Raw genomic sequence first — 23,972 nt, 5'->3', positions numbered from 1 at the left:
TTTTCTAAATTCTCTTAGGCCAGCAGTTACTAGGCAAGTGCCTCTCTGGTGTGACAATACATATGGATTAATAAAGATTTGGATGTTTTCTCAAGTTAGTCTGAAAACTTGCAAATGGGTAATGCAAGGGGCTGCTTTGTCACTTTGCCCTTGTGGGACATCCACTTGAGGGCAGGGTTTCCTTCTTGAGGGAAACTTGGAATGTTTTCCAGAGCTGAGGCAAAAGCAGAGATGAGTGATGTCATACAGTTGGCTATGTAGCTGCACTCAGCTGTGTCAAACCCAGTGAGGTTTAGGTGGTTCCCTGGGGTCGGACACCATGGTAGTGTAGCAGTTAGCGGGACACTATTACAGCTCGGAGATCGGAGTTCATTTCCTGTGTCGTCTGTAAGTGTTTGTACATTTTCCCCGTGACTGCATGGGTTTCCTCCAGGTGCCCCGGTTTCCTCCCGCAGAGCAAAGTCATGCCAGTTAGTAGGTTAATCGGTCATTGTAAAATAAATTGTCCTGTGATTAGGTTAGTGTTAAATAGGTGCAATGCATTTCATCGGGTCTGTTCTGTGCTGTATCTAAATAAAAATAGAAGAAGATAAAAAAAATCAAAGGTTTTTCTTGTAAAAGTCAGGTGAGTTAGGTGAATGGTGGAGGGTATCAGGAAGTTAATCAGAGAGAGCTGAGTGTCATCAGGATTCATTTTTAACCTGATAAATTATATTGACATGATATCACCAAATTCCATGGGTCAGATCATTTGCCAGGTAATCCTTGGGTTTGAGGGGAATTACAGCTGTATATGACCTCAGTTCAACCCACTTGGAGTACTGTGTTCAGTTCTGGTCACCTCACTACTGGAAGGATGTGGATACTATAGAGAGAGTGCAGAGGAGATTTACAAGGATGTTTCCTGGATTGGGGAGCATGCCTTATGAGAATAGGTTGAGTGAACTTGGCCTTTTCTCCTTGGAGCGTAAGAGGCTGAGAGGTGACCTGATAGAGGTGTACAAGATGATGAGGGGCATTGATCATGTGGATAGCCAGAGGCTTTTTCCCAGGGCTGAAATGGCTAACATGAGGGGTGCACAGTTTTAAGGTGCTTGGAAGTAGGTACAGAGGAGATGTCAGAGGTACGTTTTTCACACAGAGAGTGATGAGTGCATGGAATGCACTGCTAGCGACAGTGGTGGAGGCGGATACAATCGGGTCTTTAAAGAGGCTCTTAGATAAGTACATGGAGCTTAGTAAAATAGAAGGCTATGTGGTAGGGAAATTCTGGGCAGTTCTAGAGTAGGTTACGTGGCTGGCACAACATTGTGGGCCAAAGGTCCTGTAATGTGCCGTAGATTTAAAAATAAATAAATAAATAAATAAATAGCATGGTGCTTCAGCATTGCTGTACGTAATGGATGTATGATCCAGACCCTGCTCCTTTGCTGCAACATTCACCCAATCTATCTTCCAATTCATCTGATAATCAAAGACAGGTCATGGCCTACAGACCTGATAGATGGGTCAAGAGAGGAAAGACGAAGTAAAGCCTTAGACCATAAGATACAGGAGCAGAAGTAGGCCATTCAACCCATTGAGTCTGCTCTGCCATTCAATCAGGGACTGATCCAATTCTTCCAGTCATCCCCACTCCCCTGCCTTTTCCCCATACCCTTTGATGCCCTGGCCAATCAAGAACCTATCTATCTCTGCCTTAAATACACCCAATGACTTGGCCTCCACAGCTGCTCGTGGCAACAAATTCCACAGATTTACCATCCTCTGACCAAAGTAATTTCTCTGCATTCCTGTTCTAAATGGATGTCCTTCACTCCTGAAGTCATGCCCTCTTGTCCTAGACTCCCCTACCATGGGAAATAACTTTGCCATATCTAATCCAGCCATTCAACATTTGGAATGTTTCAATGAGATTCCCCCCCTCCCCCCCATTCTCCTGAACTCCAGGGAATACCTTCATTCTAATGTGGCCGCATCGAGCTGTGCACAGTGCCTGAGCTTGCAATCTGAGTGTCACTGGTGACAAGGTTCTGCTGGGTTTGACCTGTTCTACATAGCATTGTGAAGGATGGGCCTGGCCACGTTAGCTTGGAATATTCCTTCAGATAAACTGCCAAAGCACCTGTCTGCTGGTGTAGCATTTCTGCAGCAAACCTTTGTTACCCATCAGTCACCTGAAAGCCCTGCCAGTGAAGGAGGTGGTGGATCCTATTGGGTGGTTCTCTAAGCAGACTCAAAATCATTTGACCAGAATTTCCAAACAAGCTAAAAGACCTTGCTTGGCTGCTGATGAGAGGGGACCCCTCACAAGATCCATTATACACAGCCAGGTTCAGTCCCAGCGCATTCTGTCCTCGAGTGGCTGTGATGTGGCGAGATGTCACACGTTACAACGGTGGTGTGCAGAGAGCATCTCTGAATGCACAACACATCGAACCTTGAAGTGGATGGGCTACAGCAGAAGACCACAAACATACACTTAGTGGCCACTTTATTAGGTACAGGAGGCTGATTTATTCTCTTGAAGGACAGGAGTGAAGCAACTGGTGTTTTAATACAATCCAATAGTTTCATGCTTGTAATTACAAAGACACAGTTTCTATTAATTATTTTAATTATGTGAATTTAAACTACCCAGCTCCCTGCTGGACTTCAGACTCATGTGCCAGACCTCTAGCTGCCAATTTGTAAATTAAACACTTTGCTGTTGTGTCCATTATGGGAAAATAATAGGATAAATATTCCAAGGAGATGGCTCAAAGAAACATCACGAGACACCATTTGGGAATTCTTACCCCCTCCTTGATGTTCTATTTTAAGGCATCAATGTTTATGTTTTAGTGATTGGATTAGCTATCATCTGAAATTAAACATTAGCTGCTCTGACGTATTTTCCAGACCTCCCTGGTTCACTTGTTGAAGACCGTACGCCTGTTGCGGCTGCTGCGATTGTTACAAAAACTTGACCGGTATTCCCAGTACAGTGCCATGGTCCTAACTCTTCTAATGTCAATGTTTGCACTACTTGCACATTGGATGGCCTGCATCTGGTACGTGATTGGCAGGAGGGAAATGGAAATGAATGATCCGCACACATGGGATATTGGTAAGACTAAACTAAGGTTTGATTCATAAAGTGTGGCTTTGTCTAAATATTTATTGGCTGGAAATATTGATCTCACTATCCAATCCTCACTGTTAAATGCTGTTTATTTATTTACTTAGAAATACAGCACAGTAACAGACCCTTCTGGCCCATACCACCAATTACACCCGTGTGACCAATCGACCTACTAATCCATACATCTTTGAGATGTGGGAGGAAACCCATACAGTCCCAGGGAGAACATACAATCTCCTTATGAGCAGTGGCAGGAATTGAACCCGGGCCACTGGTGCTGTAAAGCTTTACAGTAGGACTAAGTTGATTTTCAAGATGGTGGCAACAAACAATGACACCAACAGTGACGTCCTACAGACAGTTCACAAAACTATTTCTTTTTCTTCTTCTTTCAAATGTGATTCTACTACTGAGCTGCGTGTGATTGGAACTTTTTATTTACATTTCGTTGGTCACAAGCCCATGATCGACTCTATCGCTTCTCTCCGATTGAGGCATCAAGCAAGGTTGAAGCCGATAAGGATGAGAGCGGCGTGCGGGGAGTGGGGGGGGGGGGGTGTTGCTCAGCACCATCTGCCTGCATTTGACTGGTCTTCCTCTCCCTCTGACTAGCTGCTGTCGGAGGAAAGCAGAGGAGTCTTGGGATCCACTTTGCAAGGGTTGATCGGCAATGCCGTGGACTTGTTTTGGAGGGTTTTGAGTTTCATGTTGCATGTGTTGCTGGGTTCTGGTTTTTTTTGCTGTTTTTGAGTGAGATGATCAGGGTGATCGATGCAGACTGGGGCACTTTGGCGTGGAATGTCTCTGCAGCCTGCAATGGGCTAGCAGCACAACGTTGAACTGAAATAAACTAAATACTACTGGACTCCTGGTCTTATATTTGATATTTGATGTGTTGTTCGCTCACGTTTTGCCGTTAGCGTGATTTGTTTTTTTGTCGCGCGTTGGGTGTTTGATGTTTTCTTGAATGGGTTCCATGGTGTTTCTTTGTTTCATAGCAAGGATGAATCTCAGAATTGTATTCTGTATACATACTTTGAAGATAAATGTACTTTGAATCTTTGAATATAACCAAGGAATACAGTGTTGTGTAACATAAATTAATTATTTATTAGTTAAGTTGTAGTTGTATGTCTAAGTTAAGATGTCCAGTGTCTTCCTAAGATCAATTAGAGTCTTAGAAGTCAACAAGAGCTGAAACTTCTCTCCTATCTTAAAACAATAACTGTTACACAAAAGTTTGCTTGCACAGTACCTGCCTTGACACTATTGGTAGTGAAATTCAGATTTTGTTCTTTTTGCAAATTATGTCAGCAGATAATCTACAAATGCACATCTAATTAATATTCATTAGCAGCATCCTACAGGATCAATGTACCCTCGTTCCAATCTGGAGAGGTTTTGTGGAACTGTTAGGATCCTAACTGAAAGAAGATTGATCCAAGTGCCAAATTAAAGCTATTCTGAGCCACAGCATAGCACTGCCAAGGCTTTTACCAACAACCTACCTCTTCTAGTGATCATCCAGTATTTATTGAAGCATTTGACTGCCAATAACTCTTAGTATTTAACATTCTGAAATTCATCATCCTTCACCCTTCCTTGGTCCACCAATCACCTACTGGCCCCAATCTCACCACTTCCTTTCTCTTCTTTATACTGCCTTGTCTTCTCTCGGTACTTTTAGTTCTGATGCTAGGTTCTGACCCAAAACATTGACATTTCCTCTCCCCCCACAGATGCTGTTCAACCCATTTCTCCAGCAAATTGTTGCTCCAGGTTCCAGCACCTACTGTCTCCTCTCTCTCCATGCTGGTTTCCTTATTGACTAAGAAATCCACAGTCACCTTGCAAACTCCAAATTCTCACATCAGGCAGTGATCAATTTCTGGCCTTGGTTCCAATCAGTTTGATTTCTTCACTAGATAGTCTGACCAGCATCCTGAAAGGAGTCGACTAGATCAGCAGTTTTTCATCCTACCTCAGGCCTCAGGAAACTCAGCAGCTGGTTAAATCTAGACAACAGCAGTAACTTGACTAAGGAAAGTTTTCCAGTGATTAAAGATTAGCTTTATTTGTCACATGTGCATTGAAGCATACGGTGAAATACATCATTATGTCGATGACCAACACGGTCTGAAGACATGCTGGGGGCAGCCTGCAAGTATTGCCATGCTTCTGGTGTCAACATAGCATGCCCACAGCTTACTAACCCTAACCCAAGTGTCCTTTGGAGTGTGGGAGGAACCAAGTGGCACAGACATGTACAACTCTTGAAGCTCCAAATAGTTAGTGTTCATTTTCCAGATCATTTTTGGAATGTGGTTGTTGCCTGAAAGACCAGCAGTTATTGCTCTCTCCTACTGTCCTGCACTAAGAGTGTGATAAGCCATCTTCAATAGGCAGCTACTGGCCCCAATCTCACCATTCCCTCTCTCCCTCTTTATAATGCCCATCTTCTCTTGCCGCTCATAGTTTTGAAGCAGGGTTCTGACCCAAAACATTGACAATTCCTCTTCCATAGTAACAGCATACAAGTGCCGAGCAGGCATCACTGGACACAGGCTGAACACATCAAATTGTTTTGTGAACAATTATATCAATTTATACAGAGTTTTGACAATGGGTCTTCACCCTGAAATGTCAACTCTGTTTCTCTTCCCAACGATGTGGCTGCCCTACAAGCAATTGCAGCATTTTCTGTTTTTTATAGATTTCCAGCATCTGCATTTTTCTTTAGATTTTCACACTGATTACACGGATGCAGGCTAACCCAGCAAGGAAGTAACAGCATGGTACTTGGGTTACAGCACAATCCCTGTTGTAATTTTTAGATACAGTACTGTAGCTTTATTTTTCATCACAGAAACAAGCAATTAAAGCACAATATAGAAAATCCTAGATCTGCAATCTAGATGAATCTTTTATAACTATTCTTCCTCGAAAATCACATATTCGCCCCAATTAAAATTATTAATTCTCTAAAGTAGGTATCAGTTTTCCTGCTATATATCTACAAACAAACAGCTACTGCTGGCAGTGATTTTACTGAGAACTTCAGCAATGTCTTGTAGTGGTCTATAATCCTGAGCTTCACTCATAGTGATTCCACCTGCTACTTTCTTATACATTGCATTTACGACTGACAGTATAATCGAAGCTAAACAGCAAACAAAAAGCTGGAAGAACCTTACAGGTCAAACAGCATCTGTGGAGGTGGAAGGTGTTAAACTGACGTTTTGGTCGGGATCCTGCATCAGGATTGTGAGCCGAGGAAAGAACGTAAGGAGAATTTGGAAGGAAGCAAGTTGGTATAGGTTGACCCTGATGGGGAGGGGATGATCAAAGTTGGGGATTATATTTGGAGGTGTCTCATTCATAGCAAAGTTAGTGTAAAAATGAACAATTTAGGTGAGTTTATTTCTGATTTTGTGTATCACTTAACCCAATGGATTTGTACTTGACAAATGCACACAAATGCTGAAGGAACTCAGCGTGTCAGGAAGCATCTATTGAGGGAAATAAACAGTCGATGTGATGAAAAGTCTCAGCCTGAAACATCAACTGTTTATTCCCCTCCATAGATGCTGGCTGGCCTACTGAGTTCCTTCAGCATCCTGGGTGTGTTGCTTGAGATTTTCGACAGCTACAGAATCTCTTGTGTCTCAGATTTCCACACAAATATACATTGGCGTGACAAGTTTTCACATGATTCAAAATTTAAACCCGTGATACCTAATTTCTTTTCTTCCCCCAGGTTGGTTGAATGAGCTTGGCAAACGGTTGGAGACTCCATACACAAATGACTCATTGGGAGGTCCTACCATTCGAAGTGCCTACATTGCTGCCCTCTACTTCACCCTGAGCAGCCTAACCAGCGTTGGCTTTGGAAATGTCTCTGCAAACACAGACGCAGAGAAGATCTTTTCGATCTGCACAATGCTAATTGGGGGTAGGTGGCATGAATGCGTTCATTATGAGCTAAGCTATTCTCACTCCTCAGAATCTTTTAAGTTTTTTCACCCTGAAGCTTCACAGACCACCAGCTTCAGGCTCTAGTTTGCATATATGCAGCCTTAACTGCTAAACCCTTAACACATCTTAACCAGCAAAGCAACCGAAGCGTCTGAATGGACTCTAATGGTTATTTTGAAGGCATCTGATTCAGGAAAGCAATGGGGAAGGGAAAAGCCAAAAATGCCATGAACCAATAAAAGTTTAAGTAGTTCATCAGAAAGCCAGGTCTTGACTTCCTTTTCTCATGGTTTCATCTATTCCATCTTCTCTTCCAGCCTTGATGCACGCCGTTGTCTTTGGGAATGTCACAGCCATCATCCAACGTATGTACTCAAGGCGATCACTCTACCACACTCGCATGAAGGACCTGAAAGACTTTATTCGAGTTCACCACCTTCCACAGAATCTCAAGCAACGGATGCTTGAATATTTCCAGACCACCTGGTCAGTGAATAACGGGATCGATGCCAATGAGGTAAAATAGCTTACCTGCATCTTATTTGATTTGCAAACCAGATGTCTCTTTGCCACATAAGAGGGGAAGTTAGGGTTCTGATGAACTGATGGAGGCATAGAGATCTACAGCAGCAAAACAGGCCCTTCTGCCCATCTAGTCCATACTGAACTATTATTTTGCCTACTCCCATTGACCTGCACCTGGACCATTGCACTCCATACCCCTCCCATCCTTGTGCTTATCCAAATGTCTCTTAGATTTTGAAATTGAGACCGCATCCACTGGCAGCTCATTTCACACTCTCTCCACCTTCATGTTCCCCTTAAACATTTCACCTTTCCCCACTGATGCACCATCAATAACTCACGCTGAGACTTAGGAAGTGAGATATCAGCTTTTATTGACTGAAGAACAACACTACATCCTGGGAAAATGAGGGAGAGCAGCAGACCACAGTCGCCTTTATACAGGGGTCTGTGGGAGGAGCCACAGGAGCAGTCAGCAGGGTCTGTGGGAGGAGCCACAGGAGCAGTCAGACAGGTATATCTAGTTCACCACACCCACTTAACCCATGATCTCTAATTGTTGTCCCACCCAACCTCAGTGGAAAATGCCTGCTTGCATTTACCCTCTCTATACCCCTCATTATCTGTCCTGAAGCAGTCTACGTTATTCAAGATGCAAATTAGATCAGACCATCCCCACTTACATCCAAAATACCACCTTAGCAACAATCCCAGTGTACCATTTCAATGCACAGTCCCTGTAGGGTGCATCAGAATCTGAGGAGGATGAAGCTATTGCAATATCATCCAACTGGAATTGGAAGGTGGACTTTCAGCATTTTAGTGGGAATATTCCCAAGGAAACACCAGATAGATCTTGTGAATGGGAGGGGCTCAGGTAGGTCATGGGGAAAATGAGTGATATATGATTCTACCTAAGGATGAGGGTAAGAAGGTGTTTAACCAGGGTAAAAGTGAAATCAGCTGAAAGGATATTGTCAACTTTAGAAAGAGCAACGTCCTTGAGGATGGGCGGTGAGAGCTGATGCAGAAAGGAAGGTTTGAAGAATGAAGTCAGCATTATCTCTGCACTTCAGCAGAATCAGAATCAGGTTTATTGTCACTGGCATGTGTCATGAAATTTGTTAACAGCAGCAGTTCAATGCAATAGATGATAATATAGAAAGAAGAAAATAAATAATAAATAAATCAATTACAGTATATGTATAATGAATAGATTAAAAGATGTACAAAAACAGAAGTAATATATATTTAAAAAGTGAGGTAGTGTTCACGGGTTCAATGTCCATTTAGGAATCGGATGGCAGAAGGGAAGAAGCTGTTCCTGAATCACTGAGTGTGTGTCTTCAGGCTTCTGTACCTCCTACCTGATGGTAACAGTGAGAAAAGGGCATGCCCTGGGTGCTGGAGGTTCTTAAAAATGGACGCTGCCTTTCTGAGACACCACTCACTGAAAACATCCTGGGTACTTTGTAGGCTAGTGCCCAAGATGGAGCTGATGAGATTTACCACCCTCTGCAGCTTCTTTCGGTCCTATGCAGTAGCCCCTCCATACCAGACAGTGATGCAGCCTGTCAGAATGCTCTCTATGGTACATCTATAGAAGTTTTTGAGTGTTTCCGTTGACATACTAAATCTCTCTAAACTCCTAATGAAGTATAGATCTTAGAGCAATGAGAGTCAGAGCCTCATCCTTTGCCCCATCCAGAACTAGTGTTCAGCAGTTAGTAGTTGGACCTTTGATTGAACTCAGGCTAAGTACTACCCAGCATACTAACACTTGAATAAAGACCAGTGTTGCCTCCTGCACCGGTATATCTCCTGTTCTCACACAATAATTATGGAGACAGAACTGGAAAAGAATTATTGAAAAATCTGCACATTAGAGATTAGCAAAACTTTGTCATTAATTTGTTGGCACTGAGAAAAATGCATTTGATCTGTGGTCCACATCAAAAGAAAATAAGTTTGTCTAGACCGGACTCAAATTTAGATCTCTGAGGTAATAGAGTGGAGCGCATAGTCTTCATTCTTTGTTGATTGCTTTACTGCTCTAATGGGAAGAGGTGGCAAGCACAATTTTGCCTTAACAGAGATAATTTCAAAGAAAGTCATATCTCTTTCCTGTAATGATTAAGTTCTTAATTGAAAACTGTCTGATCCATTTAGCTTTTTAAAATCCAATAGCTTTTCTGACTAGGTGGTTCATTTGTCCTTATCCTGTAATGACACAAGGCCAGGCATGCAGTAACCAGGGGGAATAGGTCAGGCAGACAATCTGCAGTAACGATGTTCACCCCCTTTACCCTTGCAGCAGCATGTAGGCTGCTCCTAACATTTCTCCACGGAGTCCTGGGGCTCTGGAAGTTGTAGGGATAACTGGGTGGGACAGTGATTCGGCTACTAATGCTGCTTCCTCACAGCTTCAGAAAGCTGGGTTCAATCGTGACCTCCTGTGCTGTCTGTGTGGAGTTTGCAAGTTCTCCTTGTGATCGCAGGTATTTCCTCTGGGTGCTCTGGTTTCCTCCCATGTCCCAATGACATGGTTCTTAGGTTTTGACACCAAGTATAAGTGAGTGGTAGAATCAGAGAGAATGTATGGGAATGTGGGGAGAATAAAATTCAAAGTCAATGTAAATTTATTATCAAAATATGTATGTGTCACCATGTACTACTTTGAGATTCATTTTCTTGTAGACATTAACAGGAAAATAAATACAATAGATTTGATGAAAAACTATACACAAAGACTGACAAACAACTAATGTGCAAAAGAAGACATATAGTGCAAACAACAAAATTAAATAAATAATACTGAGAACATGAGTTGTAGAGTCCTTGAAAGTGAGTCCATAGGTTGTGGAGTCAGTTCAGTGTTGAGGCGAGTGAAGTTATCCCCTCTGGTTCAGGAACCTGATGACTGTAGGCTAATGATTGTTCTTGAACCTGGTAGTGTGGGACCTAAGGCCCCTATACATCTTACTCCTGTAAAATGGGATTAGTTTAAGAAAAATACTGGGCTCTTGATAGCTAGCCTGGACAAAGTGAGCCGAAGGGCCGGTTTCCATGATGTACAACTCTATAACAATAATGCTAGATCTACGTTTCCCACTTTCTGATGCTGCACAGCAGCGATCTAACTTGAGCACAGCAGGATCATTATATGTAGGTCCCTTTAATTTTTTTTCTTTGTAAACCAATTAAAGAATAACAGTATTTAGTGTCCTGGGACCATTCTGCATTGATGTCAGTTGGTTATGAAAGGCAGAAGAAAAGACCAGGGGTTATAAAGGCACAACTATCAGTCAAGAACCAGTTTGTTAGAGGATCCACCACATAATTTCGATGCACAAAGGTCACGTGCCTCCAGTCCTGGACAGGGCTCACATACTTGTGACTTGTTACTTTGCCCTCTCCACCATTGTGTAGTGGTTATGTTTGTGGTACTGGGAAGCCGGGTGGCTGTGAATAACACAAACAAGAGACAGAGAGGTGAGGAACAAATGTGTATCTGTTTATTTTGCTTGTAAGTCATCTACCCAGAATGCCCTCACACATTACATTCAGTATGTAACACACAGGGAAGCTTGATGACAATCTGTAACAGTCAAAATAGACATGAATACATAACATTTACCCCCTCCCTTACTTTAAAGCTTTCTCCCCCTTCCCATACACAGACCTAGTAACATTCAATGAAGTAATCATCAAATTCAACCAACAACAAACAACCAATGTTTTCTAAACTAGGGAAAGAGGGTATCCGCCTCTATTCCCAGACATAACCCTAGGGATTATTCTGCCCCATGTGCTGAGGGTTAGTCACTAGAGATAGAATCTGTTTGGAGGCCACCTGGTCCTGTGAGGGTACCAACAACTTCGGGATGAAGTCATTTTCAAATCAAATCAAGTTTACTTACCATTCAAACCTTACATAGATACAGCTGAATGAGACAGTGTTCCTCTGGGGCCAAGGTGCATTTAAAATAGCATGTAAATGTTCAAAAATAGCAAGTAACATAATTCAAAATATTGAGCAAAGAAGCATATTCACTTGAAAAGAAAACATATATAGTCCCAGACCCTGAGCAACAATGTCCAGCAATTGATGTTACAGTCTCCAGGCAGTGTGCAGACGCACGCAATCCAGTCTGTTATTCCACTGTTTGAACACTGGAGGGCAGCACCAACAGGAGAGGCCAGGCCCCAGCCGAGCTCAACCACGCTGTAAAGCTTCCGCGTCTCTCACCTGGTCTGCAGCAGCAGGCAAGCCCGAAACTTGAGGCTTAGTTCTTGCTACATCTGAGGCTACACAGCTCCCATGTCGCCTGTCCCTCCACCAGACAAGGGTAACAGGTCTGCAGCAACGTACATTGTCATTGTCCAACAGAGACTTGCAATCACAAGTGAAAGGTCCGAGATAACTCCCACAGTTATACTGCACCAACTCTGATGCTTCCGATTAGTGGCAGCAGCACAGTCTGCAGGCAGGTCAGCCCCTCCGAACCCAAACCGGCTCCTCCGATACATCCTGTTGGGCTTCTCCAATATCCCGACGGGCTTCTCCGATATCCCGACCAGCTCCTTCGACATCTCAGCCAGCTCCACCATTAACACCAGTCCAGCTAAGCCGATCAACGACCAGCTCATTGATGGAGTATCCCTGCTGTACCCAATGTTCCTGGAGTAGAATTTTCTTGGGATCATTAAAAACATACTTTACAAAGAAAAAAGCACCTTTGGCTGGCCTCTAAGAGGCTGTTGCATTCACACCCTCTGCCATCTTATCGGAAGTCTCTTGGTGGTGCATGTACAGTACAGATCTTGGCTTGGGTACTGCATTGTCAGTAGCAGGCACCTCAGAAAGCACGGGTGATAGGGGACAAATGGCCTTGCTGATTAAGGACCCACGTGTGATGATTCTGACTACCAAGCAGGTCACCTGGAATATCTGAGGATGGAGACCTCATTACAGGGTGCGGTAGAATTGAAGGGGTTTTGATTGCAAAGGCATGTTTCCACTTGCCTTCATACTGTTAACTAGCTTATTGAAAGCAGTCATATTGGTGTCATTTTTTTGTACTTGTTTCACCATGAATGGGGTGGCAAGCTTCCTCTCAGATTCCACTTTGAGACCTTTCAGTTCAGCTTCCACAGACAAAACCACTCAGTCTGTGAACTCTCCCTTAGTTTCTCCTTGTTGACAGTGAGACTGGACAGCAGTGGTTTCGTATCCACATTTGCTTTTTGCAGTATTTCTAAAATATCAACCTTTTATTAATCTCCTTATTATCTTCTTGTGATGCAATGGGAGCAAGGTAGTTTCCAGACCGTGAAACAGGAGTTGGGACCCCCTGCTCCAGACCAGCAAGTCTCTTAAGTTCTTCATGTGGAGTAGACCGCAGGCTACTGGAGCGATGACCTGATCCACTTAAGTAGCTTGACAACCATCGACAGAGCCGCCTGGATAACTGATCCTTCACCAAGCAACTCTACAATTATCGACGCTGGTCCAGGTACACTTTTCTCCATGTTGAAGAACTCAATAGAGTCGAAGTTCCCAAATGGACTGCTTCCTGGGGAACTTCTTGGATGCAGAAACAGTAGGTATCTCCACTTGGACAGCACCATGGCATTCTACACCTTCTTTAAGGGTTTCTGGTCAATTCCTCCACCTCTTTGCCCATCTTGGATCCTCCAATAGCATTTTATCATCAAAGCCCATCAGCTTTATTGTCTCTGATTGACTAGTGGGGTCAGCAGAAAACTTCCTCTTCAGTTTAGGAATCACGTTGCCTCCGCTCACTAAAACATATTTGCCATCCCCGAACTCTCGCCTGAAGCACTTTACCTTCCTTCCTTCTCTAGCATCTCTGTCACGCAAGTCTTTCTCTCTGCCTTTACGATCAAAGGTTCTTGACGTTATTATGCACCCACTTTCAATTCTCCACTGGCAACCCAACCCCCAAACATTTTAATTCTCTTTATTTCCCATAGGCTTCCAGATTGTCGAATATTGGAGGTATTGGCCACATGACAGCCACCACCTAAGCTTCAGCGCTGAGGACTGAGTGCAACATCAAGATCGTCTTCTTTTATTCTCTCTCGTGGATCTGCCATTATTAACTTGAGAACTGCTCTCTCCAAGTCTGAAGCAGAATCCTTCTTAGTTCCATCCAGTGGCGAACTCCTGTCAGAACAAGGATAGCATAGTTCATGCCACTATTTAGGGTCCCAGATGTCTTCACTGTCATGTTTTCCCAAAAGACATGCTGGTCTCTGCTTCGCATATGAGTACTCTTTGATTTCAGCTTTTCCTTGGAATATCTATACGGTTTCTTCATACCACATATTTTTATTGTATCATTTAATTCATCTTTTTCTTCTATCTATTATTTTTTATCCATGCTGCCACTGAGGCTCAACAGTCACCTCCACTAAGAACCCAGACTTAACAGCCAGCTTAACAATGATTCCTTTCATACTGCCCCGTTCTCCACTGAATGCTTCTGCATATTTCTTCAATACTTCTGGCAGACAGCACTCCCACCACTCAGGTGCTCTTGTGCCAGTTGAGTTTGAGTTGCTCTAACCACGAGTGGCCCAGAAACACTGGATAATGATCTTTAACAACGTACAATGGACGTTTCTTTCTCTGCTCATTAATCTCCACTGTAACGTGTACCACTCCCCTCACTGGAACAGCCTCACCAGTGAAAGTCTTTAAAGTCAACCTTGCCCCTTCTGGGGTGAGATCCTGCAATTTCTCCTTGTAAACTGTATGACACCAGTGATACTGCAGCACTTGTGTCCCCCTGTATCCTCACTGTGGCCACATCCAACCGCAGGGTCACCCAAAAAACGTTGTCGTGCCCTGAAACAGATAAAACATGCAAAGCCTTTTCAACCACAGAGTGAGAGCCACTCAGTCCATCCTCAGTACGCTCCATCTTGTTCACATTTTGCTCTTTGTTTTTCCAAAAGTCAGTTTTCTTTATTAGTGTTTTTGGTTGACTGTCTTTTTACTTTTACAGGTGTGTTCAATATGTCGTTTTCTTTTCTCGCCACAGTTTTGACAATCTAAATCCTTATACCAGCATTCTTTGCTGAATGTCCAGTTTTATGTCAGTAGAAACTTTATGAACTTGGGAAGATGCGCTTAATAGCTGTGCTTCTTTAGCTGCCATCTCTGCAAATGTACTGACCTCAATTGCCATCTCCATGTCTGTCTTCTGTAAGCAAACATTTCTGAATAGCCTCACTAAGCAGACAATGTATGAGTCTGTCATAAAACATGTCATTCAGTGACTGCCTGAAATCACAGTGTTCGATTGCTTCAGCACTGCCACAAACTGTGAAACAGACTCACCTTCCTCTTGATTCCTTTTATGAAATCAAAACCTCTCAGCAATAATCGAAGATTTAGGTGAATAGTGGTCCTTTAATTATGTCCTCATAAGGCTTATCACCAGGCTTAGCTGGTTGCACTGTACTGCGTAATAAGTTAACTGTTCTTGCACCATCACAGTTAGAAAAGTTGGAACATGACTATCATCTGGCATTTCATTTGCCAGTGCAAAATATTCAAATCTTTCAGTATATGAACTCTATTGCTGTCATTTCATTATACGGTCCCCATACTTCCAAACATGTTGGCATTTTCAAATGCAATCACGTTCCAGAAAAGTTAACTAGTCTTCTCTATCTCTCTCTCGCTCTCCCTCTCTTATTGGTTTCATTTAACTGTCCTGTTCTTATTCCCCTCGGATTCTTTACTCACCACACTTCCTGCGACCGTCTTCTTTTTGCTCACCCACATCACACACCGACTTTTCATGCTGAAGGGAACAAAACAACAAATGTCACCTCATCACCAGTTGTTGTTTGTGGTACTGGGAAGCCGGGTGTCTGTGAATAACACACACGAGAGACAGAAAGATGAGGAACAAATGTGTATCTGTTTATTTTACTGGTAGGTCATCTACCCAGAATGCCCACACACATTACATTATGTAACACACAGGGAAACTTGTCAGCAACCTGTAAGGGTCAAAATATACCTAAATACATAACGGTAACGAGGGCAATAAATCAAGTCAGTTCAAGGCCAGGCCAGGGAAGAGAACCCATATTGCATGGGAGAGAATTCAGGCATTGTGGAGGAGTGGACAGTCAAGGAATCTGAACAGGATGGGTACTGGGCCGAATGGATAGGCGACGAGCTCAGAACTAGAGTTGGGGTTCAGTGAACAGTGGGGTAGGATCAGAGGCAGGAGAGTAGGATTGGCAGACAAAGAATAGGAATAGAGGTTGGCAGAGAAATATTGCTATCTTTGGGCTGTGGTTGCTATTCAGTGTTGGCTGTTGTTTGGGATGACTGATCTTGTTAAATCAGCAGGTCTGGGGTTGGGGTGGGTGGAGCGCAGAGGTGGCCAAGGGTTGTGAGCTTTCAGGAGGGCATTATGATTGCTCTAGGATATGGGAGGGTGGTGGTGGGAGTCCAAAGGAAGCTGCCCGAGGACCTATCTTAAAGCAAAACCACCCTATGTCTGGGACCTGCCCCTTTAATTTGGACAGAAACAGAATCCAGAAGTGCTGTAGCAGTCTATTTCCGCATAACTCTCCCATACAAGTCACAGCAAGGCACAGACTCCACGCCATTAGTGCACTGCGTGTCTCCAGCTGCTCTGTACACTGAGCACTCCGATACATCTGTTGTACCTAGAAGAGACATCACAGCCTTTCATCAATTCTTAGTCTCCAGTTTGGAATAGCATTTTATTCTTCACTGAAGTTGAATGGCCACAATGCAGAACCATTTGGTCCTACGTGGTCCAGCGTGTAGGACCATGCCTTTGATGGACATGGTTGAGCTGGAACATGTATCAAAACAACAGCAAATAAAAACTGCTGGAGGACCTTAATGGGTCAGGCAGCAGTTTGCTGCTCCAGATTCTAGCATCTGTGGCCCCTTGTGCCTCTGTGTATCAAAAAGGTACCAGCTTCAGAATAGAGTTATTTCACTTTATTCATTTAGAGATACAGCATGGTAACAGGCCTTTCTAACCTAACCAGCCCACTCCGTCCAATTACACCCATGTGACCAATTAACCTACAAAATCATACGGCTTTGGAATGTGGTCACGGAGAGAACGTACAAACTCCCTGTAGTGGAAATCAAACCCAGGTTGCTGGTACTGTAAAGTATTGCGCTAACCACTACACTACCATGCCACCTTTTCTACCTTTAGCGATAGGTCCTACTGAAGTCTTGGCCCTCCCACCCTACACCCCACTTCATTGTTTCTCATCTATAACACTATCATCACTGTTGAGTCCTGATGAAGGGTCTCAGCCTGAAACGTAAACTGTGCCATCTCCAAGAGTTATATAGCACCTAAAATAGTGCTTCAGTCCACCGAGTCCAGACCGACTACCAAGCACCCTTTTACACCAATCTCATTTTTTCATTTATTCTCCAGTCACATCAACTCTCCCTAGATTCTACCATCCTCACACACAAACACGTGCACGCATGTCAATGTACAGTGGACCATTAACCAACCATCATGCACGACTTTAGGATGTGGGATGAACCCAAAGCCGACCCAGAGCACCTGGAGAAATGAACGCAGTCACAAGGAGAAAATGAATACGCCACACAGGCAGAGGCCTGACGGTCAGGGTCAAACAGGGACGGCAGGAACTGCGAGGCAACAGTTCCACTATCTGCACCACGGTGCCTTCCAAGTGTTGCCTTCAGTTTTAACCACAAGGCTTTGTAATAAAACATATCCTGAAAATGACATTCACATTTTTTCTTTATGTGCTGCAGCTTTTACGAGATTTCCCAGACGAGCTCCGCGCTGACATCGCCATGCATCTTCACAAGGAAATTCTGCAGTTACCCCTCTTTGTATCGGCCAGTCGTGGATGCTTGAGGTCGCTGTCTCTCCACATCAAAACCACTTTCTGTGCCCCGGGAGAGTACCTCATCAGACAGGGGGATGCCTTGCAGGCAAACTACTTTGTGTGCTCCGGCTCCATGGAAGTTCTGAAGGACAACATGGTGTTGGCAATTCTCGGTAAGACCTGCTGAGCTTAGCTTGGTTTTTCAGAATCACAGAACACTACAGCACAGAAACAGGCCCTTTGGCCCATCTAGTCCATATCAAACCATTTATCTGCTTAGGCCCATCGACCTGCACCCGGACAATAGCCATCCAAACCTTTCCCTTCCATGTACCTGTCCAAATTTCTCTTAAATGTTGAAATTGAACCAGCATCAACCACTTGCACTGGCAGCTTGTTCCACACACTCACCACCCTCTCAGTGAAGAAGTCCCCCCTCATGTTATCCTTAAACATCTCACCTTTCAACCTTAACCCATGACCTCTGGTTCTAGTCTCACCTAACCTCAGTGGAAAAAGCCTGCTTGCATTTAACCTATCTATCCCACTGATAATTTTGATTACCTCTATCAAATCTCCCCTCATTCTCCTATCCTCTACGGAATAAAGTCCTAATCTATTCAACCTTTCCCTATAAATCAGGCCCTCAATTCCTGCCAACATCCCTGTAAATTTTTTCTGCACCCTTTCAACCTTATTGATTTCTTTCCTGTATGTAGGTGACCAGAACTGCACACTATACTCCAAATCAGGCCTCACTGACTTCTTATACAATTTCAGCATAACATTCCATCTCCCGTACTCAATTCATTGAATTTTGAAGGCCAATGTGCCAAAAGCTTTCTTTACAACCCTATCTACCTGTGACGCTATTTTCAAAGAATTATGGATCTGTATTCCCAGATCCCTCTGTTCTACCACACTCCTCAGTGCCCTACCACTCACTGTGTAAGACCTACCCTGGTTGGTCATCCAAAGTGCATCACCTCACACTTGTCAGCATTAAATTCAATCTGCCATTTTTCAGCCCATTTTTCCAGCTGGTCCAGATCCCACTGCAAGCTCTGATAGTCTTCCTCGCTGCCCACTACACCCCCAATCTTGGAGTTATCTGCAAATTTGCTGATCCAGTTTACCACATTATCATTCAGATCATTAATATAGATGACTAACCCAGCACCGATCCCTGAGGCACCACACTAGTCATAGACCATTTACTACCACTCCTACAAAGCCAAACTCTAACCAGTTTACTACCTCATCAGGAATGCCAAATGACTGAACCTTTTTGACCAGCCTCCCATGCGGGACCTTGTCAAATGCCTTGCTAAAGTTGATTTAGACAACATCCACTACCTTGCCTTTATCAACTTTCCTCATAACTTCCTCAGATAACTCTATGAAGGTTGATTAGACATGTCCTACCATGCACAAAACCCTGTTGACTATCCCTAATAAGACCCTGACTATCCAAATACCTATACATCCGGTCCCTTAAAATACCTTCCAATAACTTCCCACAACCAATGTAATCTGTAGAGGATCCATAAACTTGCTGCTGCTTTGCCTCACTTCTATAGACTCTCTTTAACATGGTCATACCTTTCTTATTGTCATTTCTACCCATAAAGCCTCACTAGACAAGCTTTTCAGTCTGTCCTGACTGAGCACTGCCATGACATTTTCCCTAACTAGTAATACTACCCCTCCCCTTTAATCCTTCCCAATCTGTCACGTCTAAAACAACAAAACCCTGGAATCCTGCCCCTCCTGCAGCCAAGTCTCATTGATGGCTACAATATCATAATTCCACATGTTGATCCATGCCCTAAGTTGATCCAGATTTCCTACAATACTCCTAGCATTGAAATATATGCAGCTCAGAACATTAGTCCCACCATATTCGACCTTTGGATTCCTGACTTTGTATATAGCCTTAATATCTTTCTCCACAGCCACTCCACTGGTTCCCATTCCCCTGCAACTCTAGTTTAAATCCCCCATGCAGTACTAACAAACCTTCTTGCTAGGATTAGTCCCCCCTCCTGTTCAAGTGCATACCATTCCTTCTGTACAGGTCCCACCTTCCATAGAAGAGAACTGAATGGCCCAAAAATCTGAAGCCTCAATGAGCCAAAGACTCAACTCCCCACTCTAACATTGGTCCACTTACATAATGGATGCTCCACTTAAACTTAATTTATTTTTTATTGGTCCTTGCCAAGTGCCTACTTATGAGCAATCTAAGGTCTCCTTGGGGACAGTGGCCTGCAAAATGTGCCGACTATCACTGCTCGCTTCTTTTAAACTCTCTTCCCTTACGCAATGAAATATTTCCTCGGGAACTATAGTGCACAAAATGCGCCAACTGCCCCCGCTCGCTTCTTTTAAACTTTGTCTCCCTCTACGCAATGATATTCCTCCTCAGGAGCGCAAGATATTCCAGCTTTCTCCGCTCATTTCCTTTAAACTCTCTCCCTTCAAGTAAGCAATATCTACTCAGGAACTGTGGCGCACAAAATGTAACTGCCCCTGTTCGGTTCTTTCAAACTCTCTCTCACTTACGCAATTAAATATCTCCTTGGGAACTGAGATGCACAAAATGAGCTGGCTGCCCCCGCCCGCTTACTTTAAATTCTCTTCCTTACGCAATCCAATGGCTCCTCGGGAACTGCGGTGCGCAAAATGTGCCAACTACCCGCCCCCTGCCCCTCACACTTCTTTTAAACTCCCTTTCCCTCCATGCAATTTAATGTGTCCTCAGGAACCGTGACGCGCAAAATATGCTGACTGACCCTGCACGCTTCTTTTAAACTCTCTCCCTCCTCAAAAACTATGATGTGCAAAATGTGCTGACTGCCCTGTGTGCTTCTTTTAAACTCTCTCTCTTCCTTTACGAGTGAGTTTACGCAATCCAATGTCTCCTTAGGAACTGAGGTGCGCTAAAAGTGCTGACTATCCCCACTCGCTTCTTTTAAACTCGCCCTTATGCGATCCAGTATCTTCTCAGGAACTGTAGCACGCAAAGTGTGCCAAGTTCATCGGCTCATTTCTTTTAAATTCTCTCCCTCTATTCAATCCAAAGTCTCCTCAGGAACTGTGCTGCACAAAATCTGCCAACGGCCACTGTTTGCTTCTTTTTAAACTCTCTCTCTCCTGCTACGCAATCAAGTATCTCCGCAGAAACAGTAGCGCTCAAAATGTGCCGACTGCCCCCGCTCAGTCTTTTAAACTCTCTCCTTCCATGCAATCAATATCTCCTCAGGGACTGTGGCGCGCAAAATCTGCTGACTGCCCCTGCTCGCTTCTTTTAATCTCTCTCTCCCTCTACTCAATCAAATATTTCCTTGGGAAATGAGGCGCACAAAATGTGCCGACTGCACCCACACGCTTCTATTAAACTCTCCCTCGATGCAATTCAATGTCTTCTCTGGAACTGAGGCGCGCAAAATGTGTCGACTGCTCCCGCACGCTTCTTTTAAACTCTCTCTCTCTCTCTACGCAATCCCATCTCCTCAGGAAATGTGGCGCACAAAATGTTATAATAACATTACATGTTGCGCATCTTTGCTTAGATAGGGTTGGTTAAAAGGATAGGATTTCAGGAGTATTTTTAAAAGAGAAAGTGAAGTTATAAGATAATTCCAGAACCAAGAAGGTTAGGAAGAAACAAAAACTAATGGACATCATATGGTCCCTTGAACCATTCAATAAAATCCTCAATGGTTGATCTTGTGCCACTTTAGAGCCCAGTTTCCATATTCTCTTACAGAAAACAATCCACTGGAGGAATTCAACACAGAACATAGAACAGCAGTATACTTACAGGCCTTTTGGCCCACGATGCTGTGCTGACCTTTTAATCTACTCCAAGATCAATCTAATGCTTCTCTCCCACGTAGCCTCCATTTTTCTTCATCCATGGGCCTATCTAAAATTTCCTTACTGTATCTCTGTGTAAAAAAAACTGCCTCAGACATCCCCCCAATCCACCATTCTTTCAAACAACTATACAAACAATTTACAATTTTGGCCTCTCATGTTAGTCACTTACATCCTTTTTTTCATCTACACGTATAGGAGGAAAGAAATTGTCAAAGTTTTGCATCAAACCCTGTATCCAGAGAGGTCTAGGTTTTCAATCAGATTGATTCGATTTGATCAGTGTCCTCCAGCAAACAGTTCGTTGCTACAGAATGCAGTCTCTTGTGTATCCCTCAATGTTCAAAAATCAATCTGTCTATCCATAGGTCCTCCCTGGATCTTTCAGATCAGCCTGAATGCGCAACAGCGTAACTGTGAGTGCTTGCCTGAATTTGCCAGTCCACAATACAGGCCCAAATCATGAAGTGTGACTTCCACTAGCTTCTAACTTCAAAGCAACGCTGCTAACTTAGTTAAACTGAAATTTCTTTTTGAGAGACACAGCTCGGTAACAGGCCCCTCCAGCGCAATTACTGTACACCCATTTGACCAATTAACCTACTCTCCCATGCAACTTTGGAATGGGGAAGGAAACTGGAGCACCAGGAGGAAACCACGGGGTGACGAAGACAATGTACAGACTCCTTACAGACAGCGGCGCGAAGGTCGCTGGCATTGTAATAGCAATGTGAGAAAAAACTATTTTAACCTCCAAATTCAAATCCACGAGTTTGCAAGGAAAAATAAACACATTTTAAACACATTTCATTAGTGGTACAAACATTGGCAGACATTTCCAGCTTATCCTGTTTGTCTGTTGTTTTCCAATTCAGATTTTTTTTGGTGTCTTAATAATCAGGTACAAAGTGCATTCTCCTTGATTAAAAATTGCCGTCTGATTTTAAACAACAATGGCCCTGAAGTAGGTTAAAATTTTTGCCAAAACACCAATCAGTTTATTTTGTTGATCCACTGTTTTGTGGCACTGTGAAAATCCACATTGATAATGCTGCAGTTGCTAGGCTACAAGTTTATATAATGTGAGTAGGAGGGAGTTCTTTCACTGAGACTTACTTATGTAATAGGTGCTGCAAACTGAGAACAGCTTGCAAATTTTTTTTTATGAACTACTAGACAATCCTCTCCTGCAATTCAAATTCAATTGTTAAACTAGCTCACTCTTGCCTTTCATCTTTTAATGTCATCATTGAATAGCAGGGCCATCAGTGAATTAGAAAGGGGATCTGGATTATTCTCACTTGTCTGAAGCAGCTCCCGATGATTCAGGAACTCATGATGCCCCGAGTGATTTTACAGCAATCAGGGAAAAAAATTGAGGTGCTGTAAAATATTCTTATCGCATTCTCATTTGTAATTCACAGAGGTGATGGGCTCTCTGAAAAATTCTTTGTTCAATCACATTTGTTAATTCTTCACACCAGCATAAGAACCTTTTCAAGTTCAAGTTCAAGTTTATTGATATTCAACCATAATAACGTTCCTCCAGACCAAGTGCATAACACAGTACATATAATTCACACACACCACACATAAAGTAATATTACCATGAATAAATTTACAAGTAATAATCATCTTTGGAAACTTCAGACTACAAGGACATTAAACTGATTCACAAAAAATGAATCTGTTAGTAGAAAGGGAGCTAGGTGGCCCTTAGCTTCAGTGGGAAATCAAATATTCAGTATTTCAGAAGAAAATTGTGCTGCTGCAAAAGATCATGGTATGTGTATGAAAATAAACTTGATCTTCAATTTCAAACAAGAGAAAATCTGCAGACGCTGGAAATCCGAGCAACACACACAAAATGCTGGAAGAGCTCAGCAGGCCAGGCAGCATCTATGGAAAAGAGTACAGTCGATGTTTCAGCCTGAGACCCTTCATCAGAACTGATGAGGGGTACTGGGAAAGTCCTGACAGACCCAACCCTAACGAAGGGTCTCGGCCTGAAACATTAACTATATGTACTCTTTTCCATAGTTACTGCCTGGCTTGCTGAGTTCCTCCAGCATTTTGTGTGTTGCTTGATCTTCAATTTGATATATAATGCTAAACCAATCGGTTTCAACCAACATCTTAAAGGATTTGCAAGAGCAATAGAAAATGCTGGAAGTATTTGGTAAGTCATGCTGCATCTAGGAGAAAGCGGCAGAGCCAACAATCTGGAATGATCAGCTTTCACCAGAACAATTCTCACAAAAGGTGAAAATAAATAAAACATAAAACTGCCCTCTGAAATGGCCAAGGTCTTTAGATTAAAGACGCTCAGGAATGAACAATAAATGCCTGACTTGTCAGCAACATTCACATTCTAATAAAAGTAAAGAATGAAATATATAAATTCAGGCAAATATTCACTCATTTGCTGGCTCAAGACCAGGTTCAGAGAACTGCATGACCAACTCCTAGTATGACTTATGTTTGTACTGTAGAGACATATCTCCTTCACTCCGTGGAATGGGCAGGTAACCTTTCAGTACCTATGTATTAGCAA

The 23,972-nt window shown here is 43.2% G+C and overlaps 1 protein-coding gene and 1 pseudogene across 2 annotated transcripts in view; one reads left to right on the top strand and one right to left on the bottom strand.

Annotated features, from left to right (window-relative positions):
- Positions 1 to 23,972, top strand: part of kcnh4b (potassium voltage-gated channel, subfamily H (eag-related), member 4b) — a 219,771-nt gene that overhangs the window by 125,401 nt on the left and 70,398 nt on the right. For both annotated transcript variants that reach the window (XM_073071489.1, XM_073071488.1), the window contains 4 exons: positions 2,902 to 3,109; positions 6,882 to 7,076; positions 7,417 to 7,616; positions 17,460 to 17,709. In XM_073071489.1, the coding sequence (XP_072927590.1) occupies positions 2,902 to 3,109; positions 6,882 to 7,076; positions 7,417 to 7,616; positions 17,460 to 17,709 (853 nt within the window). The remainder of the gene's footprint in view (positions 1 to 2,901; positions 3,110 to 6,881; positions 7,077 to 7,416; positions 7,617 to 17,459; positions 17,710 to 23,972) is intronic.
- Positions 12,594 to 13,968, bottom strand: LOC140741589 (eukaryotic translation initiation factor 4E transporter pseudogene; annotated as a pseudogene).

The sequence above is a fragment of the Hemitrygon akajei genome, chromosome 18 (genome assembly GCF_048418815.1).
Source record: "Hemitrygon akajei chromosome 18, sHemAka1.3, whole genome shotgun sequence".
Classification (NCBI taxonomy): Eukaryota; Metazoa; Chordata; class Chondrichthyes; order Myliobatiformes; family Dasyatidae; genus Hemitrygon; species Hemitrygon akajei.
This window is presented reverse-complemented; position numbering and strand designations above follow the sequence as displayed.